We start from the raw sequence: 19,653 nt of genomic DNA, 5'->3' as shown, positions 1-19,653 counted from the left end.
AAGTGCTAAAATATGCAAACTATGCATGTAAATTTGACAAGTAGTTCATTTTTGTTCTAGGAAACATGAGCACATACAATTAGAACTTACACAGAAAACTGGAATTGACCTTCTACTGTATATTTCGTCTAAAATGTTGCTGTCTCTTTCAACCCTTAACCTGATGATTCCCGTTGTATCCAAGTGGAGTTGTCATGTTACTTTTGTGAGATTGAAGTTGTTGAGGCTACTATTGTGATTGTGACCTGATAACCCTGTATTTTAAGCTTCTAAAGCCATTCCTTACTTCAGGGGAATTAAACCGTCTGATGCAGCATCCAAAATCAAAAAGGCATACCGGAAAGCTGCACTGAGACATCATCCAGACAAGGTCTTTGGATTTCTGCAGTTATTTACTATCACTCTGTCATCCTTGTCATTCTTTTTTATGAGTTTATTTTAACATAGGCTGGTCAGTTCCTGGCAAGAAGTGAGAATGGAGATGATGGACAACTCTGGAAGGAAATAGCTCATGAAGTCCATAAGGATGCTGACAGACTTTTTAAAGTGATCGGAGAGGCATATGCTATACTTCTAGATCCGACCAAGGTACGCTATTAGTAAGATATGTTTAAATTGATGAGGTTTTCTGTGAGATGTGGGTCAGGAACCTCTAGTTGTTTTAGCATATTGTGTTTTTAAACTGATGAGCTTATTGCGTTTTTTCATAATAATGTGTAGTGATCTTGATCTACATGTTTTGGTCTTTCATTCTATTGAATTGTCTTAAATACATAAATTTATAAAAACTACAATTCAAACTGAAATAATTGGATTATTATCCTCTCCATTCGTGTCCTTTCAATCTTGTGAATCTCACACAGTTTCAAACGGAAATAACTGGATCATTAATGTCCTCTCCATTTGTTTCCTTTCAATCTCATGAATCTCACACACCATCAGATATAACATACATGAGGTATAAACGCTAATCTGATTACTCAAAGCTTTAATACATCCATGCTATATACTTGACTCATGAATAATAGATGGGATCTGGGGATAAATGTTTCCTGGTAAACATTCTTATGGTAGAAAGAATGGTCATAACTCAATGATTTTGTAGATTGGACAGCCTAATGTTGATTTCTTGACAGATTCTGTGGAATACCAAAGAAATTCTTCAAATCAGAAGGATAAAAATAAGGGATAACTTTTGCCTTTTGATCTGTTTTCTGATACTTGTCTTGTAGTGGGCATTACTGCCCCGTTAAAAGACCAGCTAATGCACTATCTAAAAATTATTTCTGCTAGGACTAAAAGGCTGTGTTTTCTTTAGCTTGGTTCAAATTACATTCTTGAGTTTGAGGCTTATCTGCAATTTGTACCTTGTAACAAAAGATTGTCATGATCATTGTGCTGAGAATAATAAAAGTAGTTATGATACTATCTCTTGATTTGTTTCTGTTCTATATGAGTTACTGAATATTAATTATCATTTTCAATTTGCAGCGATCACAGTATGATCTTCATGAGGAATTGAGGAATGCCCAGAAGGAGAGCAATGGAAGTAGAGCTTCTAGAGGACCTTCTGATGATTACAGCTCTCCATTTGATGGCAGTGCAAACAGGCAATATTGGAAGCAGTCTTGGAAGACATGGGAACTCGCGTTCTCAATTTTGAGAAGCTGTAGAAAAGGTAAAGTTATACTTACATCTGGAAGCTAGCTAGTTGAAATCAAGAAAAATCAGATTAACCGACATACATTACAAGTTCCATGGAGTATTGGTGGGAGGGGGTTGGTGGCTGGTTACTGGTCTGGGAAGACATTGATGACCCAAGATTATTCTAATGAGAAGTGAAGTGAAGTGGTGGCCATGCTCTTGTTTTTTCTGAGGATACCTTTATGAAGAAATTTCAAGAGAGGGAGGGAGGGAGGGAGGGAAGATATATTTATGTTTTTTGGTTCCAACTTCAATGGTGAATTTCTACATATGCCAACCCCAAAAAAGATTTATTTTGTGAAAGTGGGTTGGCAAAGGGATGTTTATACGAAGTTGTGTTATTACATTTGTTTTGTTTTTGGTCGGAATATTTTTTGGTTAATAGATTCTTCAAATTGGTTATTAAGTGAGGGCCATTTGCATGTAGTAGTCTTGCAGCAGTTTGATACTGAGGGTAAGATGTTAATATGTTTTGAATGTGCTAGTATTAGATATATTGTATGAGTAATGAAAGGAATGAATTCATTTTGTAGAGATTTTCTATTAATGAGCCTTCTTGTTAATTGGAAACTTTGTTTTTGGTGCTACTAAAAATGGGTTTTCTACAGATAGAGTTTTGATAATAATTTGAATTTATTAGCTTTCTTACTAATTAATTCCAGGATATACTATTAAGGTTTTGACAGAGCTCCAAAAGTTGTAATATTTGGGTTCATCTGGGAGGGACATAGTTTGGTTTTTTTGGTGAACAGATCTTGAGTACTACCATCCTCTGTCTCGTAATTTTCCTGACATCAACGAATCGAAATTCTTTACTTCTGGTACATGTCTAGAATTGGTGGGAGTATTTATTTGGTTGTCTTAGAGCAGCGCTCCACAATATTTGGGTTGTGACGCTTGTTTTGTTATTTCTAAAAATATCAGCATAAAAATGATAGGTTCTTGTAGGTTTTTGACAGAATTAAAGTCCAAAAGCTAGCAAAAACAAACTTAATTTTGAGACTACTTTTTCTTAATTTTTATTGATCATTAAAGCACTTATTTATACAACTTATATAAACAGAAAAAGCATAAAGAATGCAGATAAATCTGCTGCAATTACGTAATTGAAACTTCCAGAAAAATAGCAGAAGAATAGGTCAAGCCTAACAGACTTTGACAACTTCAATTCCACATTTGTTTTATTACATCTCAAACTTCAGCAGCTCCTGGGGCATCATTCAACAGTTCTACTAGTTAAATCAATAGTCATCAAGTTGAGTTGCCAAGGATGACCATATAATTAAGATTGCCCCTGTCCCCACTCTATTTTCTCCATTCATATTATTTAAGTCTTTGCGAGAAAATGTTTCAATTTCTCACATTCCTGTGGACCCATATGATGTTGATTGAAGTCTTTGGAAGAAAATGTTCAAGTGGGGAGGGTAATTACACAGTAATTTCAGAATATTATGTTATGTTGTTTATGTAGTGCTTCAAATTAATTACACAGTAGTGTAGAAAATATTATGTGCAGAACAACACTAATCTATTTTTATTAGGTAATTAAGAAATAGTGGATGACTTGTCTAGTGTGTTTTGCAATTCTTCGTTTGTCAGGAGTAATAACACACAGAAAAAATACCCTAACAATTCGTCACTTGTCTTGTGTGATTCCCTAACAATTTTGTGGAAAAAATACCCTAACAATTCTTCGTTTGTCAAGAGGTGTTATGCATTTATGACTCTCTTAAGTAACTCTATCCAACCCCATAAAATAAATATATATGTATATATATAAACTAAAATTTTATGGCTAATGTATTTTTTGCCACTTATTTTAAAGACATAATAAAATAAAAAACAAACAAATTAAGTTAAAGTTAATATAATTTTGACATGACACGTATACGATCAACACGACAAGACGGACACCCTCCTAAATGGGACCATTTTGGGCTGGTGCCAAGGCGAAGCTGCTAATGCTTGGCATATGGGATCTTGACAACTAAACTAAAAATGAACAATATATCATTGAACTCGAATATTTCTATGTCTGGAAATATCCTTGTAATTCCCATTCAATATCACCTTCTATAAATAAAGAAACATAAATATCAAAAAACTCTATTCATACATAAAATTTATACTAAAAACTTCACAAAATAAACACAATTTTTGAGTATCTTGTTGAAAAAGAACTTCTAGATCAGTTTTTTGTTTACTCTATAAATATTCATTAAGATTGAAAACAGTCTAGGATGCTGAGTGAGTTCGTTCTCAGCTATAAGAATAACTATTTGCTTATAATCTTATATTTGATCTTCTTGATCATCAAGAACATTCATGGCTGAAGCAATTCTATTCAACTTAGCAAGTAAAGTTGTGGAGAAGATAGGTTCTCTTGCTCTAAGGGAAGTTGGCTTGGCATGGGGTCTTGAAGATGAGTTGAAAACACTCGAGGCCAGGGTGTCGATGATCAAGGCGGTGCTCGTAGATGCTGATCAGATGCAGCAGTAGCAGCAGCAAGGAAACAACAACCTTGTCATAAGCCTATGGCTAGAAAGACTCGAAGCTGCTTTCTATGAAGCTGACAACTTGCTCGATGAATTCCACTACGAAGCTTTGCGACGCAAAGTACAGTTAATGAGGATAATGAATCATAGAAGCATTGGAATACAGAAACTGGTACGCATATTCTATTCATGTTCACACACACTTGATTTCCGGTTTAAATTTAAAATGAGTCGTAGGATCGAAAAGATCAGAAAAAAATTAGATATGATCGTAGACGATAGAACTAAATTTCATCCCATAGTCACAAAGGATCAAAAACAAACTGGAACTGATCATAAGGCGGCCAGCACGTCACTCTCCTCCAATGCAAATGAGTCGGAATTCGTTGGGAGGGACAACGATAGAGCAAGGTTGTTACAACTTATAATGTCCCCTAGTGTTGACCACAAGAACATATCTGTCATCCCCATTGTTGGGATCGGAGGCGTTGGCAAGACTACTCTGGTTAAATTGTTGTTCAATCACGAAACCGTAGTCAGGCATTTCGACTTGAGGATTTTGGTGACAGTAGCACAAGATCTTAACGTTAAACGTGTGATGCAAAAAATTATTCAACGCATAACTGATTCTAATTCGCCTTGCACTGGCCTCAATTCGAGTAAGATAAAGAAGCTCATCAAAGAAAACTTGCATGGTAAGAATTGTTTGCTCGTCTTGGATGATGTATGTGATAGTGATAACCGAGATTGGCTTAAGTTCTGTAACCTTTTGAGAGGTGGGGGTGCCAAGGGAAGTAAGATCGTAGTGACTACACGAAGCAAATGGGTTGCTACAACTGTTGGCACAGTTCCTATATACAATTTAGAGAGTATTTCGGATGAAGATTGCCATGAATTGCTTTTGAAATGGGCGGGTTGTCATGAAAACTTGGGGGAAGAACATGATGGGATTGCGAAGCTCTCAGAAATTGCAAAGGAAATCATGAAAAAATGCCACGGATGTCCTCTTGCACCGAAGACTGTAGGTAACAATCCGTTTATGGAGACCGATGAAAGTAAATGGTTGGATTTAAAAGAGAAAGAACTATGGGAATTGGCGCAAAAGAAACACGACATTTTGGGCGTGTTAAGATCAAGCTACAACTCACTACCAACTGACTTGAAACGCTGCTTCATATATTGTTCAATCTTCCCAAAAAGCTATGAAATTGAGATCGATAAATTGATCCAGTTGTGGAGGGCGCATGGGATCATTAAGTTATGTGGCCTAAATCGTGAGTTGGAAGATACATGGTATTGATTATTTGGGTCGATTATGTTTCATATTTTTCTTAGAAAAAATTGAAAAACAACACGGCAATTTATCAAATACCTGTAGAATGCATGAGATCATTCATGATCTTGCAGTATTTATGGCAAATGGAGAATGCTTAAGTACTGCAAATTATCGTTCTGGTTCGATTTGTGAGAGAGTTAAGCTTGCATCGTTTCTTGATTGTGATTGTTTAGGGAAAGAAGGTGTCACAAAATCGTTGTTCGAACTAGAGAATCTACGGAAAATTTTATTTCCATTTCAAGGAGTGGGAGCCGGTGATAATCAGGGCTTTGTTAACAGATGCATCTCAAAGTTCAAGTATCTACACGTTCTCGATTTCAGCAACTCATGTTTGAAAGTGTTGCCAGACTCCATTGGCAATTTGAAGCATTTGAGGTTTTTAGACCTCAGTGGAAATGCAAATATCGAGACACTTCCTAATGCTATTTGCAAACTTTACAATTTGCAGACTTTGAGAATCTGGCATTGTGTTAAAATTCGAGAGTTTCCCAAAAAAATAGGAAACTTGATCAGTCTCGGGCATTTGTACTTTTTTTTTTTTTGATCAGCCAAAGAGAACCTTCATTGATGCAAAAACCATACAAAAGCAGAGATTACATCAACAAAGGAGGGGAAGAGCAGCAAGCTTGCTCCCCAGGAGTTTGGTGAGGAATCAAACCCACGAAGAAAAGAAACAAAGAAGAGAACAACAAAGAAATCCAATAGTCCAAAAACAGACCAACCTCATACTAGCAACAGAATTGAACCTGGCTCAAAACCAGAAACAAACCTGGCTAGTGACCTTGAGCCACATCATATTGAGATTGAAACTAGAGCCACAGAACAACACACCAAATTTGAGATTGAACCTAGAGCCACATCATATCTGAGATTGATCCTATCTGAGCAGGGACCAACAAACCAAGCCACAAACAGCGCATAGTAGCAAAACACCACCAATCTGCTGGTGCAGACCCACTGAGTAAGGCAGTCCAGCAAAATAAAGCTTAACATACAGCAGTCCACAGCAGCCACCGTAAGCCATTCATACACCAGAAAATAGTAGCCATCCACCTGCAGATCCTCTCACAAGCAAAGCAGCATCTGACTCAGGATCTCAAAAGCATAACAGAAAGGGCATTAGCATTACCACTCCCCAGCCTCAGACCTTACAGCCACAACAAAGCAACATACCAATTGTAGGCCAAACCACTCCACCATCTGCAGAACGCAGTAGCCATCCATCATATCAGCAGCATAAACCTTAGCAAACAGAGCACCACAATTGCAGACCAGATTCCAGCAACATATCGCATTGCTAGCCCCTCAACCTAACCTCTGACGACTAAGAGCACCTCAAATTAACTGCCCAGACCATCAGCAAAACCAACCAAGTCTCTGGGCCCAACACAGACCATTAACCTGTATCCAGAACTGAATCCACACAGCAAAATTCCAAACTGGATCCACCTCAGCTGCATTGCTTAATCTGATCCAGATTATTAATTAATTCCATGGTAGAGTACATGAATCCCTTAGAAGATGCTTTAACCCACATAGCAAATCTGAACTTAATTGTCTCACATAACTCAGACCCACATAGCTACGCTCCATTAAACATACAATCATTTCTTAACTTCCAAATGGACCATAGAGCAATAGATGGTAAGGCTCTCCACAATCTCCTAACCACTTTCTTATAATCCCAACCTATCCACCAATGAAATAGACAATTAATTGTCCTTGGCACCACCCAAACACACCCCCACCATAGCATTAGGTTAGACCAAACTTGCCAAGAAAATGGACAGTGTAATAGAACGTGAGAAGTAGATTCATTTTCATTTTTGCAAAAGGCACATAAGATAAATGCATTACTATTAAGGACACCGATATGTTGTACTTAACCACACAAGAGAGTTGTTTGCCAGAGAAAGAGATTCAACGATTGACCTCTCTTCGATCCTTTCATATTATAGGCTGTGAAAACCTTAGATCTCTGCCTGAAGAGATGCAACTCCTCACCGCGCTCACAACAGTGACCTTCGCAGCGTGTCCCAATTTGATTTCTCTACCAAATAACATGAAGAAGCCAGCCAACTTGAGGAATTTGGAGATTAGTAAATGTGCGAATCTTAACTTGGCAGGGTGGGAGGACTTTAGAGGCCTTAGGAGGCTTCAATAAATTGAAGGGTACAAGATATTATAGTTCATGGCTCTCCCAGGTGAGTCAAACTCTTTGAACTCAAAAAGTATTGCTTATATTTTTTTGTTTTATGTAATATTGTTCTTGACATTTTCTGAGTGCACGAAATGGATATGAAATTACTAATTTCAGATAACTAGGAGAAAGAACCGCGAAGCCTAAAGTCACAGATGTTCAATGGAAAATCAGCCGATGAATGTGTTCAGATCACTAAGAGAACTGCGAAGCGTGAAGTCATAGGTTTTCAATGTACAATCAATCGAGGAATGGCTTGTATCTAAAAGGGACTTGTGTTGAATCTCTTGACCTAAGTTATTCAGGATTCTGATATTAATGTTGATTTTGTTGGGTGTGTTATCTATGTAGTGTTCTTGTGAAATACTTTTCTGAACTTTTGTGTTTCTTATTTTTATTTAACTACTGCATTTTTCAATAAATGTTCTTCATAGCTCTGGATTGTCCATCTTAGCCTCTTTAGCTTACTAATATTACCTTAATTGGCCTGTTCAATGTGTTTCAAATTTATCAACTGCTAGTCCTTAATTTATACTTTCATGCAAACATGTGATTCCCATTTGGCAAAACTTGATTAATGTTCTGTAACTCGGATTGTTAATCGACGCTTGTGACTTTACCACTGACTCTCACATATAGGGTTATTGCATATAGAGCCGGAAAATATTTCATTTTTCTTCCAAACAAGAAGAGTATAGGTAATCAGACGAGCAAAGATCCTCTAGAGTTTTTTTTTCCTAAAGTTTCCTGGAGTAGTGCATTGTGTGGTTGAGATTTAATGACAAGTCACATCAATTTTTCAACATTAAATCTCAACCACACAATACACCACTTTAGGAAATTTTAGGAAAAAAACACTCTAGAGGATCCTTGGTGTAATCAGACGACGAGATTCTTCGATATGGATTTGACTAGAGCGTAAGATTTTAAAATCAACTAGTCCAAAATTTCTTAGCAGACTTTAGAAAAGAATGTGTGAAAATACAGAACAACAATTTATCAACTTTTTGGCAAAGCTTCACAAATTAGCATACATTAATACTAGTATGTCACCCGTGCCATGCACAAGATAAAATAATATATTATTTATTAAAAATATGATTATTATATTTAATTTTTTTATATATTTTGTCTCTCGTAAATAAAATTTTATATATAAGTTTATTGTTTCAAATGTTCCCTTACTATATTGTTGTATTGACAATTAATAATTAGCATTATGCTTTGTTATAAAAAAAAAAAAAAAAATTAACGTAGTTTTAATACTTCACTATTTTATAATAAAAATATATTAATTTTAAAAAATGGTTATATTGGTTTTTGAAAGGGAAATAATTAAAGAAATTTTAAAAACTTAATGAGTAAGAAAGAATCATCATAACATATAATTTAAAATATCAAAAAAAAATTAAAAAATGAATTAGGACTTTGAAAAGATGTGATTACAATTAAAACTAATGCCATATTTATTAATAAGTATAATTTTATTTGGATATCTATTTATACTTTACCATGCTTATTTAAAACAAAAATAAAAATAAATAAAAATATTAATAATTTTGAGTTTTAAAATATGATTTTGTAGACTTGCTATATTAACTTTTGGAAGGAACATATTGGAATTTTTTACAAAAATTGAATATTAGTCATTCAACAAATCTTATCATATTTAAAATAAAATTTATAACATGAAGAAATTATTGATATTGCAACATACGCATTTTAACAATTTTAAATTTTGAAAAAAATACATTAGGACTTTCAACTTTAATTTTTGTACAATATTTTTGTTTATATAATAATATAAATAAGGATAGGTAAAGATAGATTAAAATTAATTGGGAGAGAAGTACCATAAAGGAAGAGATGAGCTACATACATGAAAGATAAATAATTAAATAATTGACTAATACCCTTAGTAGCTTTGAAAAATAGATTAAAAATAAGATTTTCTTTTTATAGCTTTGAAAAACTATTATATGCCTTTGAAGTAATACTCTATACCAACTGTCAATTAACACGCATCATAATATCAAAAAATATTAAAAGCAAATTAATTTTTTTTACAAAAAGTAATAATATACAAACATAAAATCAATACAAAAAACTTATTAATAATGATTTTGTATTGATTTTAATCTATCACTTTATAATGAGTGACATACTTTTTATTATACAAATGACCCTAACATGCCATTTTAGTATAAAAATTCTAGTAAAACAATATTAACCAACAAAAAATAGTTATAAACAAAAAATAGATAATGGTTGGTAGAGATGATGGAGAAATGACACAAAATATAAAATGCAAAAACAAAAAATAGTGTACCTAAAGGGTGAAAGAATTTGTTTAAAGAATACAATAGACTAAACATAGACTAACCTCCAAATTGTCTCATAAAGAAAGTTAAAAAACAATGAGTTTCATCGCTCTCTATGAATGTAATATTTATAAGGAAAGGAAGACTTGAACCGCTTGAAAAAAGTATAATATATGATAGTTATGATTTTAGGGTTGGAGAAAAAATTGATTAGAGAAAGAGTTCACAAGAAATCATGCAATCATTAAAAAAAAAACATGAGATTTTAAAAAAATAAATATACATATATATAGTATAGATATGCTTAATTTCATTTGGGAATAAAATTGTATTTAATTATGGAATAGAGAGAAAATCTATATATAAGGTTTAATTTTTATTTTATGTTAAGCTTAATTTTAAGTTTATACAAATCAGACTAGTTATAAAAGATATTGATAGTATATGTAACGCCCTCAAAATAATAACATTAAACCCATCAATATAGACATGGATTGATATATAAAAGTTCCACATTCTTCTATTCATCAGAGTTCCATTACCAAAAGTATTACATGTTAACAACAAAAGCAAATGCCCTATAGGCTTACAGCTTTCCAAGTTAACACTTGGTTACAACAAAAGAGTACTAACTCATTTATACATTAAGCCCTTGGCTTGAATATACATGTAATACATCAAAGAAATAAAACAACAAAAGTCCGCCTGCCTCTAGCCTCCCAAGCTACGTCCTTGGAGGTGACATGCTACCTGTACCTTAAAATGATATTCCCATATAGGGTGAGCCACAGCCCAGTAGAAATATACTAAACCAAATATGAACAATGACTAAAAGTCTAGCAGTTGATAGATGGCCAACACTGATACTTTCCCTTACCACACTTTACATTTTCGTGACGTACAAGTCCATATTACCATTCATTTTCCAATTCCTTTCAAATTCTCAATTTATAACCATGGCTCAGAACCTGGCCAAACAACTCATATGAGACAGTAATTCATATTAAACACTTTTCCCTTTCATAACAGATAAGCATACTAGCTATATCACACACCAACAGATAAGCATACAAGCTATATCATCACTTCCACAGATATGCATATGAGCACTATCACACTTCCAATGACAAGCATATGAGCTCTGTCAACACATTAATAGATAAGCATATGAGCTTTATCTATGGAGTCCATCCCCTATCTCCTCCCAACAACATCCGGTTTAGAGGTCCATCCCCTATCTTCCCCTAAACTGTGGAGTACATCCCCTATCTCCTCCAACACAACACAATGCATGTAAACAATAATTATACACATCATCACACAACACATAAATTTAATGTGTTCTTTCAACCGTCATACTCAATGACACATTCCAGTGATTAGTTCCAGTTTGCCTAATCATCATGCATTGTCTACAACAATCAAGACTATCCTCCACCGATAGCCCAAAGCAGTTATTTCTATACAGAAAATAAATGCAACAATGGATATATAATCAACATTTCAACTAGGTGAGTGATAAATAATTCAACTACACCCTTTAATCCCACAACTTTCCAAATCAATTCCTCATTTCTCATAATTAATTACGCAAATTAATTAACCAATGTAATTAGGGCATTTTCCATAATAAACATTACAACCCTTAGGTTCCATTTTCATTAATGTTTTATCATTAATTTCACTTTTCCATGCCAAACATGCATCTAGGTTTTATACAGCTAAAACCCCAACTTTTGTAAATTTACACAAAGGCCCCAAACTTTCACAAATTTACCAAACCAACCCCAACATCTCAAAATACTAAAACTTAAAGACAAAGCTCATAAAGAGGAGTAGGATATCCCTGCCTCGAAGTTAGAGCTCGGATGGAGAAGAAACCAAAACCAAAGTGCTCCAAAGACCAAGATTCTCGGATCAAAACGACGCCTTCGACGATCCACACAACTTTTACAAAGGCCGAAGAGAATGAGGACACTCTAACTAGATCAAACCCTAGAGAGAAGGGAGTTTCTAGAGAGAGAGGCTCTCAAAAATGGGTTTTAGAAAAAGTAGGAGAGAGAAAGAAAAGCAAAAAGTGATTTAAAATCACCCAGCGGATAACTCATATACGTAAGACCCGCTCGAGCGGAGAACACAACGCTCGAGCGCCAAGAACAAAAATCTGAACACGCTCGAGCGCAACAAGGCCCGCTCGAGCGCCAAGACACAAGAATAAAGCACTTCCGCTCGAGCGCGAAAACCAGTCCGCTCGAGCGTAGATATCCACCTCCCAGAACTTAAACCCAGAAAGTACTACCCACTCGAGCGCCAACAAACCCGCTCGAGCGCCACCGCTCGAGCGTAAGCAAACCCGCTCGAGCATAAAAATCACATCTGCAGAAGTTTTGCAGGAACACGAAATACTGGAGGTGTGCAATCCCCGCTCGAGCGCAAGAAGACCCGCTCGAGCGGAACGCCTAAAAACTGGGCAACAGGGGATTGAAACCAAGGCCTAACCAACCTGTAACAACCCTGCCCAAAACATCCTAAAACTCAAACAAGTGGAATTAAATGACGTCAATAAGATAGATACCACTACCAACTTCACGGAACCGAGTCCGGAATACAACAGAACAGTAAAAGGGGCAACCGGGATCGCTATAACCTCCCCCCCTTAAAGAATTTCGTCCCCGAAATTAAACACAAGTTTTTCAAAAACAGGTTTTTCTCCATTCTCAACGATATCACAACATGATATTAAACAACCCGACCCATTACCGGTCAATTCCATCTCTTTTCAAGAGGCATTTCACAACATATATTACAAGTGCATTATCAACATGCAATTTCCTTCCATTTTCAACCATTTCCCACACGCGTGGTTCACAGTTCATATCATAATCACTATACATGATACAACTCTAATTCTACAATATAGCCAACATATGCAATATCATAATCAACTCCCATATCAAGGTAAGTTCTACAATATACTTCCATTAAACCAAAACATTACCAATGTTTCACAACTTAAGACATATATAAAGCTCTTAAGTCCAACAACAATACATAATCTAAATACAAGATTACACGTCAACAAACAAGTCCGGATAATTCTCGCGGACCTCCAACTCACGTTCCCAAGTGGCTTCCTCCACTCCGTGATGTTTCCACAAAACCTTTACCAAAGGGATGGTCTTGCCACGCAGGACTTGATCCCGCCTATCTAAGACACGAACCGGTCTCTCCTCATACGAGGCATCCTCATCTACCTCTAAGTCGGTCCAATCCAACACATGGGACGGATCCGGCTCATACTTCCGAAGCATACTAACATGAAAGACGTTATGTACTACGGACAACTGCGGCAGCAACGCTAAACGGTAAGCAACCTCGCCAATCCTCTCAAGGATCTCAAAAGGCCCAATAAACCGAGGGGATAACTTCCCACTCTTCCCAAACCTCATCAAACCTCGCCTAGGTGATATTTTCAGAAAGACATGATCACCTATCTCAAACGCCAAAGGCCTCCTCCTACGGTCAGCATAACTCTTTTGGCGACTCTGGGCTGTAACAAGCCTCCTACGGATAAGCTCAACTTTCTCCGTCGTCTCTCTAACCAACTCCGGACCAAACAGAGGTGCGTCACCCACCTCGGCCCAACAAACCGAAGACCTACACGGTCGGCCATACAAGGCCTCAAACGGTGCCATACCGATGCTAGACTGAAAACTGTTGTTGTAGGCAAACTCCACCAATGGTAAGTGCCTCTCCCACGTCCCACTAAAGTCAAGGACACAACCCCGAAGCATATCCTCAAGGATCTGAATAGTACGCTCGGACTGCCCGTCAGTCTGAGGATGATAGGCTGTACTAAAGGTCAACTTAGTGCCCAAGGCACTCTGCAAACTCTGCCACAACCTAGCAGTGAAACGAGGATCTCTATCTGAGACGATCGTCACTGGGACCCCGTGCAATCTCACTATGTCCCAAATATACAAGTCGGCAAGATGGTCTACCGAATCTCTCACGCGCATAGGAATGAAGTGCGCCGACTTAGTCAACCGGTCTACAACCACCCAAATAGCATCACTACCCCGCTGAGTCCTCGGAAGACCTACAACGAAGTCCATAGTGACATGCTCCCACTTCCACTCGGCAATAGGCAAGGGTTGCAACAAACCCGTTGGCCTCTGATGCTCGGCCTTCACTTGCTGGCAAGTAAGGCACTTCGATACGAAAGCAGCCACATCTCTCTTCATACCCCGCCACCAAAACTGGCGACCCAAATCTCGATACATCTTAGTGCCTCCCGGATGCACCGCAAGGCGCGAATGATGGAACTCTCGGAGTACTTCCTCTCGGCAAGACTCCGGCACAAACAAACGGTCTCGGTATCTCACACTCTGGTCGGGATACACCGCCAAACCTTTCTCAACTTTCCCACCGGAGATCTTCTCTCGGATGGACTCTACCTCAAGGTCACCTCTCTGTGCCTCTAACACTCGAGTCACAAGTGTAGGCTGCACAACAACAGAAAACAAGGCCGCAGCCTCAACGGATTCGCCCAGATGCAAATCAAACTCGCCAAGTACACCTAACATCCCCCATTCCCGGATGGCTATACAAGCTACATCACTAATGGATTTCCTACTAAGGGCATCGGCCACAACATTGGCCTTCCTCGAATGATAGTGCAACTCAAAATCATAGTCCTCAATGAACTCCATCCATCTCTTCTGCCTCAAATTCAAGTCTCTCTGTGTAAACAGATACTTCAAACTCTTGTGGTCCGAGAATACCTCGAACCTCTCACCATAAAGGTAGTGCCTCCAAATCTTCAAGGCAAAGATCACTGCTGCTAACTCTAGGTCGTGTGTAGGGTAATTCTTTTCGTGAATTTTTAACTGACGTGAGCCATAAGCTACCACTTTTCCCTCTTGCATTAACACACAACCCAAACCCTCTCGTGAGGCATCACAATAGACTGCATAACCCAGTCCTCTCTCCGGAATAATCAAAACCGGAGCAGTGGTCAATCAAACTTCAACTCTTGGAACGACTTTTCACAAGTCTCACTCCATACAAACTTGACCCCTTTCCGCGTCAATCTGGTCAACGGCGAAGCTAGCCTGGAGAAATCTTTCACAAACCGACGGTAATACCCAGCTAATCCCAGAAAACTGCGGATCTCAAACACACTCTTAGGCTGCGCCCAATCTTGCACTGCCTCAACCTTGGATGCATCAACAGACACCCCTTCCCCGGATACCACGTGGCCTAAGAATTTGACTTCCCTCAGCCAGAACTCACACTTCCCAAACTTGGCGTACAGCCTATGGGCTTTAAGCAACTCAAGCACCACTCTCAAGTGTTCCTCGTGCTCCTCCTCAGAAGGTGAATAGATAAGAATGTCGTCCACGAAAACGACTACAAATCGATCCAAGAATTCCCGGAAGATCCGATTCATCAAGTCCATAAAGACTGCCGGTGCATTGGTAAGCCCGAATGGCATCACCAGAAACTCATAATGGCCATACCGCGTACGGAATGCAGTCTTAGGAATATCTTCCTCCCTGACCCTCAACTGATGGTAACCGGATCTCAAGTCTACCTTAGAGAAACAACGGGAAACCTTCAACTGGTCAAACAGATCATCTATACGGGGCATAGGGTACTTATTCTTGACCGTAGCCCGATTCAACTTCCGGTGGTCTATACACAATCTCAAGGCACCATCTTTCTTTTTAGCGAAGAGGGCCGGTGCTCCCTACTGTGAAACACTAGGACGAACAAAGCCCTTATCCAGCAACTCCTGGAGCTGAACTTTCAACTCAACCAACTCTGCTGGAGCAAAACGGTAAGGTGCCATAGAAATCGGCGCCGTGCCGGGCACTAGATCAATAGAGAACTCTATCTCTCGGTGGGGTGGCAAACTAACAAGGTCCTCGGGAAAGACATCCGAGTACTCACAAACCACCCTCGGCAACACAATCTGGGTCTCACCACACTCACTACTCTCGAAGCTAGTAAGTAGACCACTAAGCTCACTCCGCCCTCGCGAATCATACCCCGGTGGCAAAACACTACCAACCCGGTCTCCCAAGAAATGGAACCACTCCCCGCTCAAGGTACATAACGTGACCCTCTGGCGGTAGCAATCAATAACAGCCCGGTATGACAATAGCCAATCCATACCCAAAATAACATCAAAACCCTTCATGGGCATAACTACAAAAGGAAAAGGAAGCCTATGGTCGGCGACCTCTATATCACAACCTCTAACACCTTGTTTCAAGATCAGTTCACCCCCAAGAGGTGACACTACACAAATAGGAGATGCTAACTGTGCTAACTCCAACTCCAAAACAGATGCAAATGCAGCAGATACAAAAGAATGAGATGCACCCGTATCAATCAACACATTAGCAACCGAGTTGCAAAACAAAAAGGTACCTCTCACTACTGATGGAGCCGGTACTAGATCTTGCACGGTAACAGCATACACGCGCCCTGTAGGCCCCTGATCCACCTGCTCACCCCTCGGAGCATACGACTGCTGCACTGACTGAGATGACGAAGCTCCCGGATTGGCCCTCGAGGCCTGCACAGACTGAGCTGGCTGATAACTCTGCGTCTGCCTAGAACTAGACGCTCCTGAAGTAGCACTCAACTGCGGGCAATACCTCTTCAGGTGCCCAGGCTGACCACACTGATAGCAAGATAAGGGCTGCCCCCTACCCAAACTCTGACTTTGGGGTCTAGCTGAAGAAGAAGCAGCTCTCTGACCTCCGCCCTTCTGCGGGCAAACTGAAGACTTGTGACCCAGCTGGCCACACGCAAAACAAGTCAGGCCTCCCTGACTGCCTCTTCCCGAGCCTGCACTCGGCACCGAAAAGGTCGATCTAGCAACTCCACCTTGAGGCTGCTGAGGGTTATAACCCCTCTGTCTCCTGCCATCACCCTGACCATCCTGGCCCCTCTTGGAGCCCTTCTGCCCCTCATCCTCCTCCTGCATCATGAGCTCCATGTGAGCTGCAGCATCCACTAAATGTCTATAGTCTCGGATGTAAGACCCACCAACCCTCAACTTGAGGCCCCGCCTCAACTTCCGTTCAAACTCATAGCAACGGCGTTCTTCGGACGCCACCAACTCAGGTGCAAACCTGGACAAACTAGTGAAAGTGGCCTCAAACTTTGCCACAGACATACCCTGCTGATTAAGCCGGCTAAACTGATCCCTCAGCTTCTCCCTAGCCACTGCAGATAAGAACCTCTCCTGGAAAGCATTTACAAATGCCTCCCATGTACCACCCACACGAGCCTTCTCGTACTTCCACCATTGACCCGCATCTCCCTTTAGCTGGAAGGATGCCAAGGTCACTTTCAGTGCCCCGTCCTCGATGCCAAGCATCTCGAACGTCTTACTCATTTGTTCCAACCACTCGTCAGCCTTCAGTGGCTCCTTTGGATCCCCAACAAACTCATCCGGGTTAGACCGGAAGAACTCCCTCTTTAAGAAAGAAGGCCCTGCCTCAGCTGCCTGATTCCCAGCTCTGAGAATACCCAAAGCTCCTGCTATCTCTCGTGCCAAGGCACTCATAGCCTGCTGACCCGCTGGCTCGGCCACATTGGCCTGACCAACTCCCTCCTGCACTGCCGGAACCTCCTCCGGTAAAGGCATCTCCTGCCTACCACGCCTGCCACGCCTACCGCGTCCTCGTCCTGACATCCTAATAAAGGCAACCAAGACTATTAGCACATTCATAAATGTGCCGAAGCTATAACACTCGCGTCCTAATACATGGACAACTGTAATTCATTCCACGGAAGCACATAAACACATAAGCACTTACGAATTTCATTTCCAGATAATGATAGTCCTGAGGCGTTACTAGAGTTCCGGTTAGAAACAGCATTGATCAAGTGCCTTTCCAACAAGACTCATAGAAACCCAAGGATCCAATCAACATCCTAGAAACTAAATCCCATACCCACATAGTCATATAAGCATGTTATCAATTAAGCACATAACATATGACACTACACCTAAGTCTCAATCAAGCGAGACAAACCCATTGTGATCCTATTCACTTCCCACGTACCCAAAGTATTCGAACCCGGTACGCTCTGATACCAAGTTGTAACGCCCTCAAAATAATAACATTAAACCCATCAATATAGACATGGATTGATATATAAAAGTTCCACATTCTTCTATTCATCAGAGTTCCATTACCAAAAGTATTACATGTTAACAACAAAAGCAAATGCCCTATAGGCTTACAGCTTTCCAAGTTAACACTTGGTTACAACAAAAGAGTACTAACTCATTTACACATTAAGCCCTTGGCTTGAATATACATGTAATACATCAAAGAAATAAAACAACAAAAGTCCGCCTGCCTCTAGCCTCCCAAGCTACGTCCTTGGAGGTGGCATGCTACCTGTACCTGAAAATGATATTCCCATATAGGGTGAGCCACAGCCCAGTAGAAATATACTAAACCAAATATGAACAATGACTAAAAGATTAGCAGTTGATAGATGGCCAACACTGATACTTTCCCTTATCACACTTTACAGTTTCATGATATACAAGTCCATATTACAATTCATTTTCCAATTCCTTTCTCATTGTCAATTTATAACCATGGCTCAGAACCTGGCCAAACAACTCATATGAGGCAGTAACTCATATTAAGCACTTTCCCATTTCATAATAGATAAGCACACTGGCTATATCACACACCAACAGATAAGCATACAAACTATATCATCACTTCCACAGATATGCATATGAGCACTATCATACTTCCAATGACAAGCATATGAGCTCTGTCAACACATTAATAGATAAGCATATGAGCTCTATCTATGGAGTCCATCCCCTATCTCCTCCCAACAACATCCGGTTTAGAGGTCCATCCCCTATCTTCCCCTAAACTGTGGAGTACATCCCCTATCTCCTCCAACACAACACAATGCATGTAAACAATAATTATACACATCATCACACAACACATAAATTTAATGTGTTCTTTCAACCGTCATACTCAATGACACATTCCAGTGATTAGTTCTAGTTTGCCTAATCATCATGCATTGTCTACAACAATCAAGACTATCCTTCACCGATAGCCCAAAGCAGTTATTTCTATACAGAAAATAAATGCAACAATGGATATATAATCAACATTTCAACTAGGTAAGTGATAAATAATTCAACTACACCCTTTAATCCCACAACTTTCCAAATCAATTCCTCATTTCTCATAATTAATTATGCAAATTAATTAACCAATGTAATTAGGGCATTTTCCATAATTAACATTACAACCCTTAGGTTCCATTTTCATTAATGTTTTATCATTAATTTCACTTTTCCATGCCAAACATGCATCTAGGTTTTATACAGCTAAAACCCCAACTTTTGTAAATTTACACAAAGGCCCCAAACTTTCACAAAATTACCAAACCAACCTCAACATCTCAAAATACTAAAACTTAAAGACAAAGCTCATAAAGAGGAGTAGGATATCCCTACCTCGAAGTTAGAGCTCGGATGGAGAAGAAACCAAAACCAAAGTGCTCCAAAGACCAAGATTCTCGGAT

The 19,653-nt window shown here is 39.1% G+C and overlaps 1 protein-coding gene and 1 long non-coding RNA gene across 2 annotated transcripts; both read left to right on the top strand.

Moving 5' to 3' along the window:
* Positions 1-233: 233 nt before the first annotated feature.
* LOC145800964 (uncharacterized) lies at positions 234-2,238 on the top strand. Its single transcript, XR_014341630.1, has 3 exons — positions 234-370; positions 448-588; positions 1,492-2,238. It is a non-coding gene; the product is annotated as an uncharacterized LOC145800964 (long non-coding RNA).
* A 2,226-nt stretch (positions 2,239-4,464) lies between these two features.
* Positions 4,465-5,499, top strand: LOC145800156 (putative disease resistance protein RGA3). Its single transcript, XM_082889798.1, has one exon. The coding sequence runs from the start codon at positions 4,465-4,467 to the stop codon at positions 5,497-5,499; it is 1,035 nt and encodes a 344-aa protein (XP_082745924.1).
* Positions 5,500-19,653: the final 14,154 nt, after the last annotated feature.

Source organism: Camellia sinensis, chromosome 10, assembly GCF_055761805.1.
Source record: "Camellia sinensis isolate YWXY chromosome 10, ASM5576180v1, whole genome shotgun sequence".
Taxonomy (NCBI): Eukaryota; Viridiplantae; Streptophyta; class Magnoliopsida; order Ericales; family Theaceae; genus Camellia; species Camellia sinensis.
The sequence above is the reverse complement of the archived record's forward strand: the minus strand, read 5'-3'. Positions and strand labels throughout refer to the sequence as shown.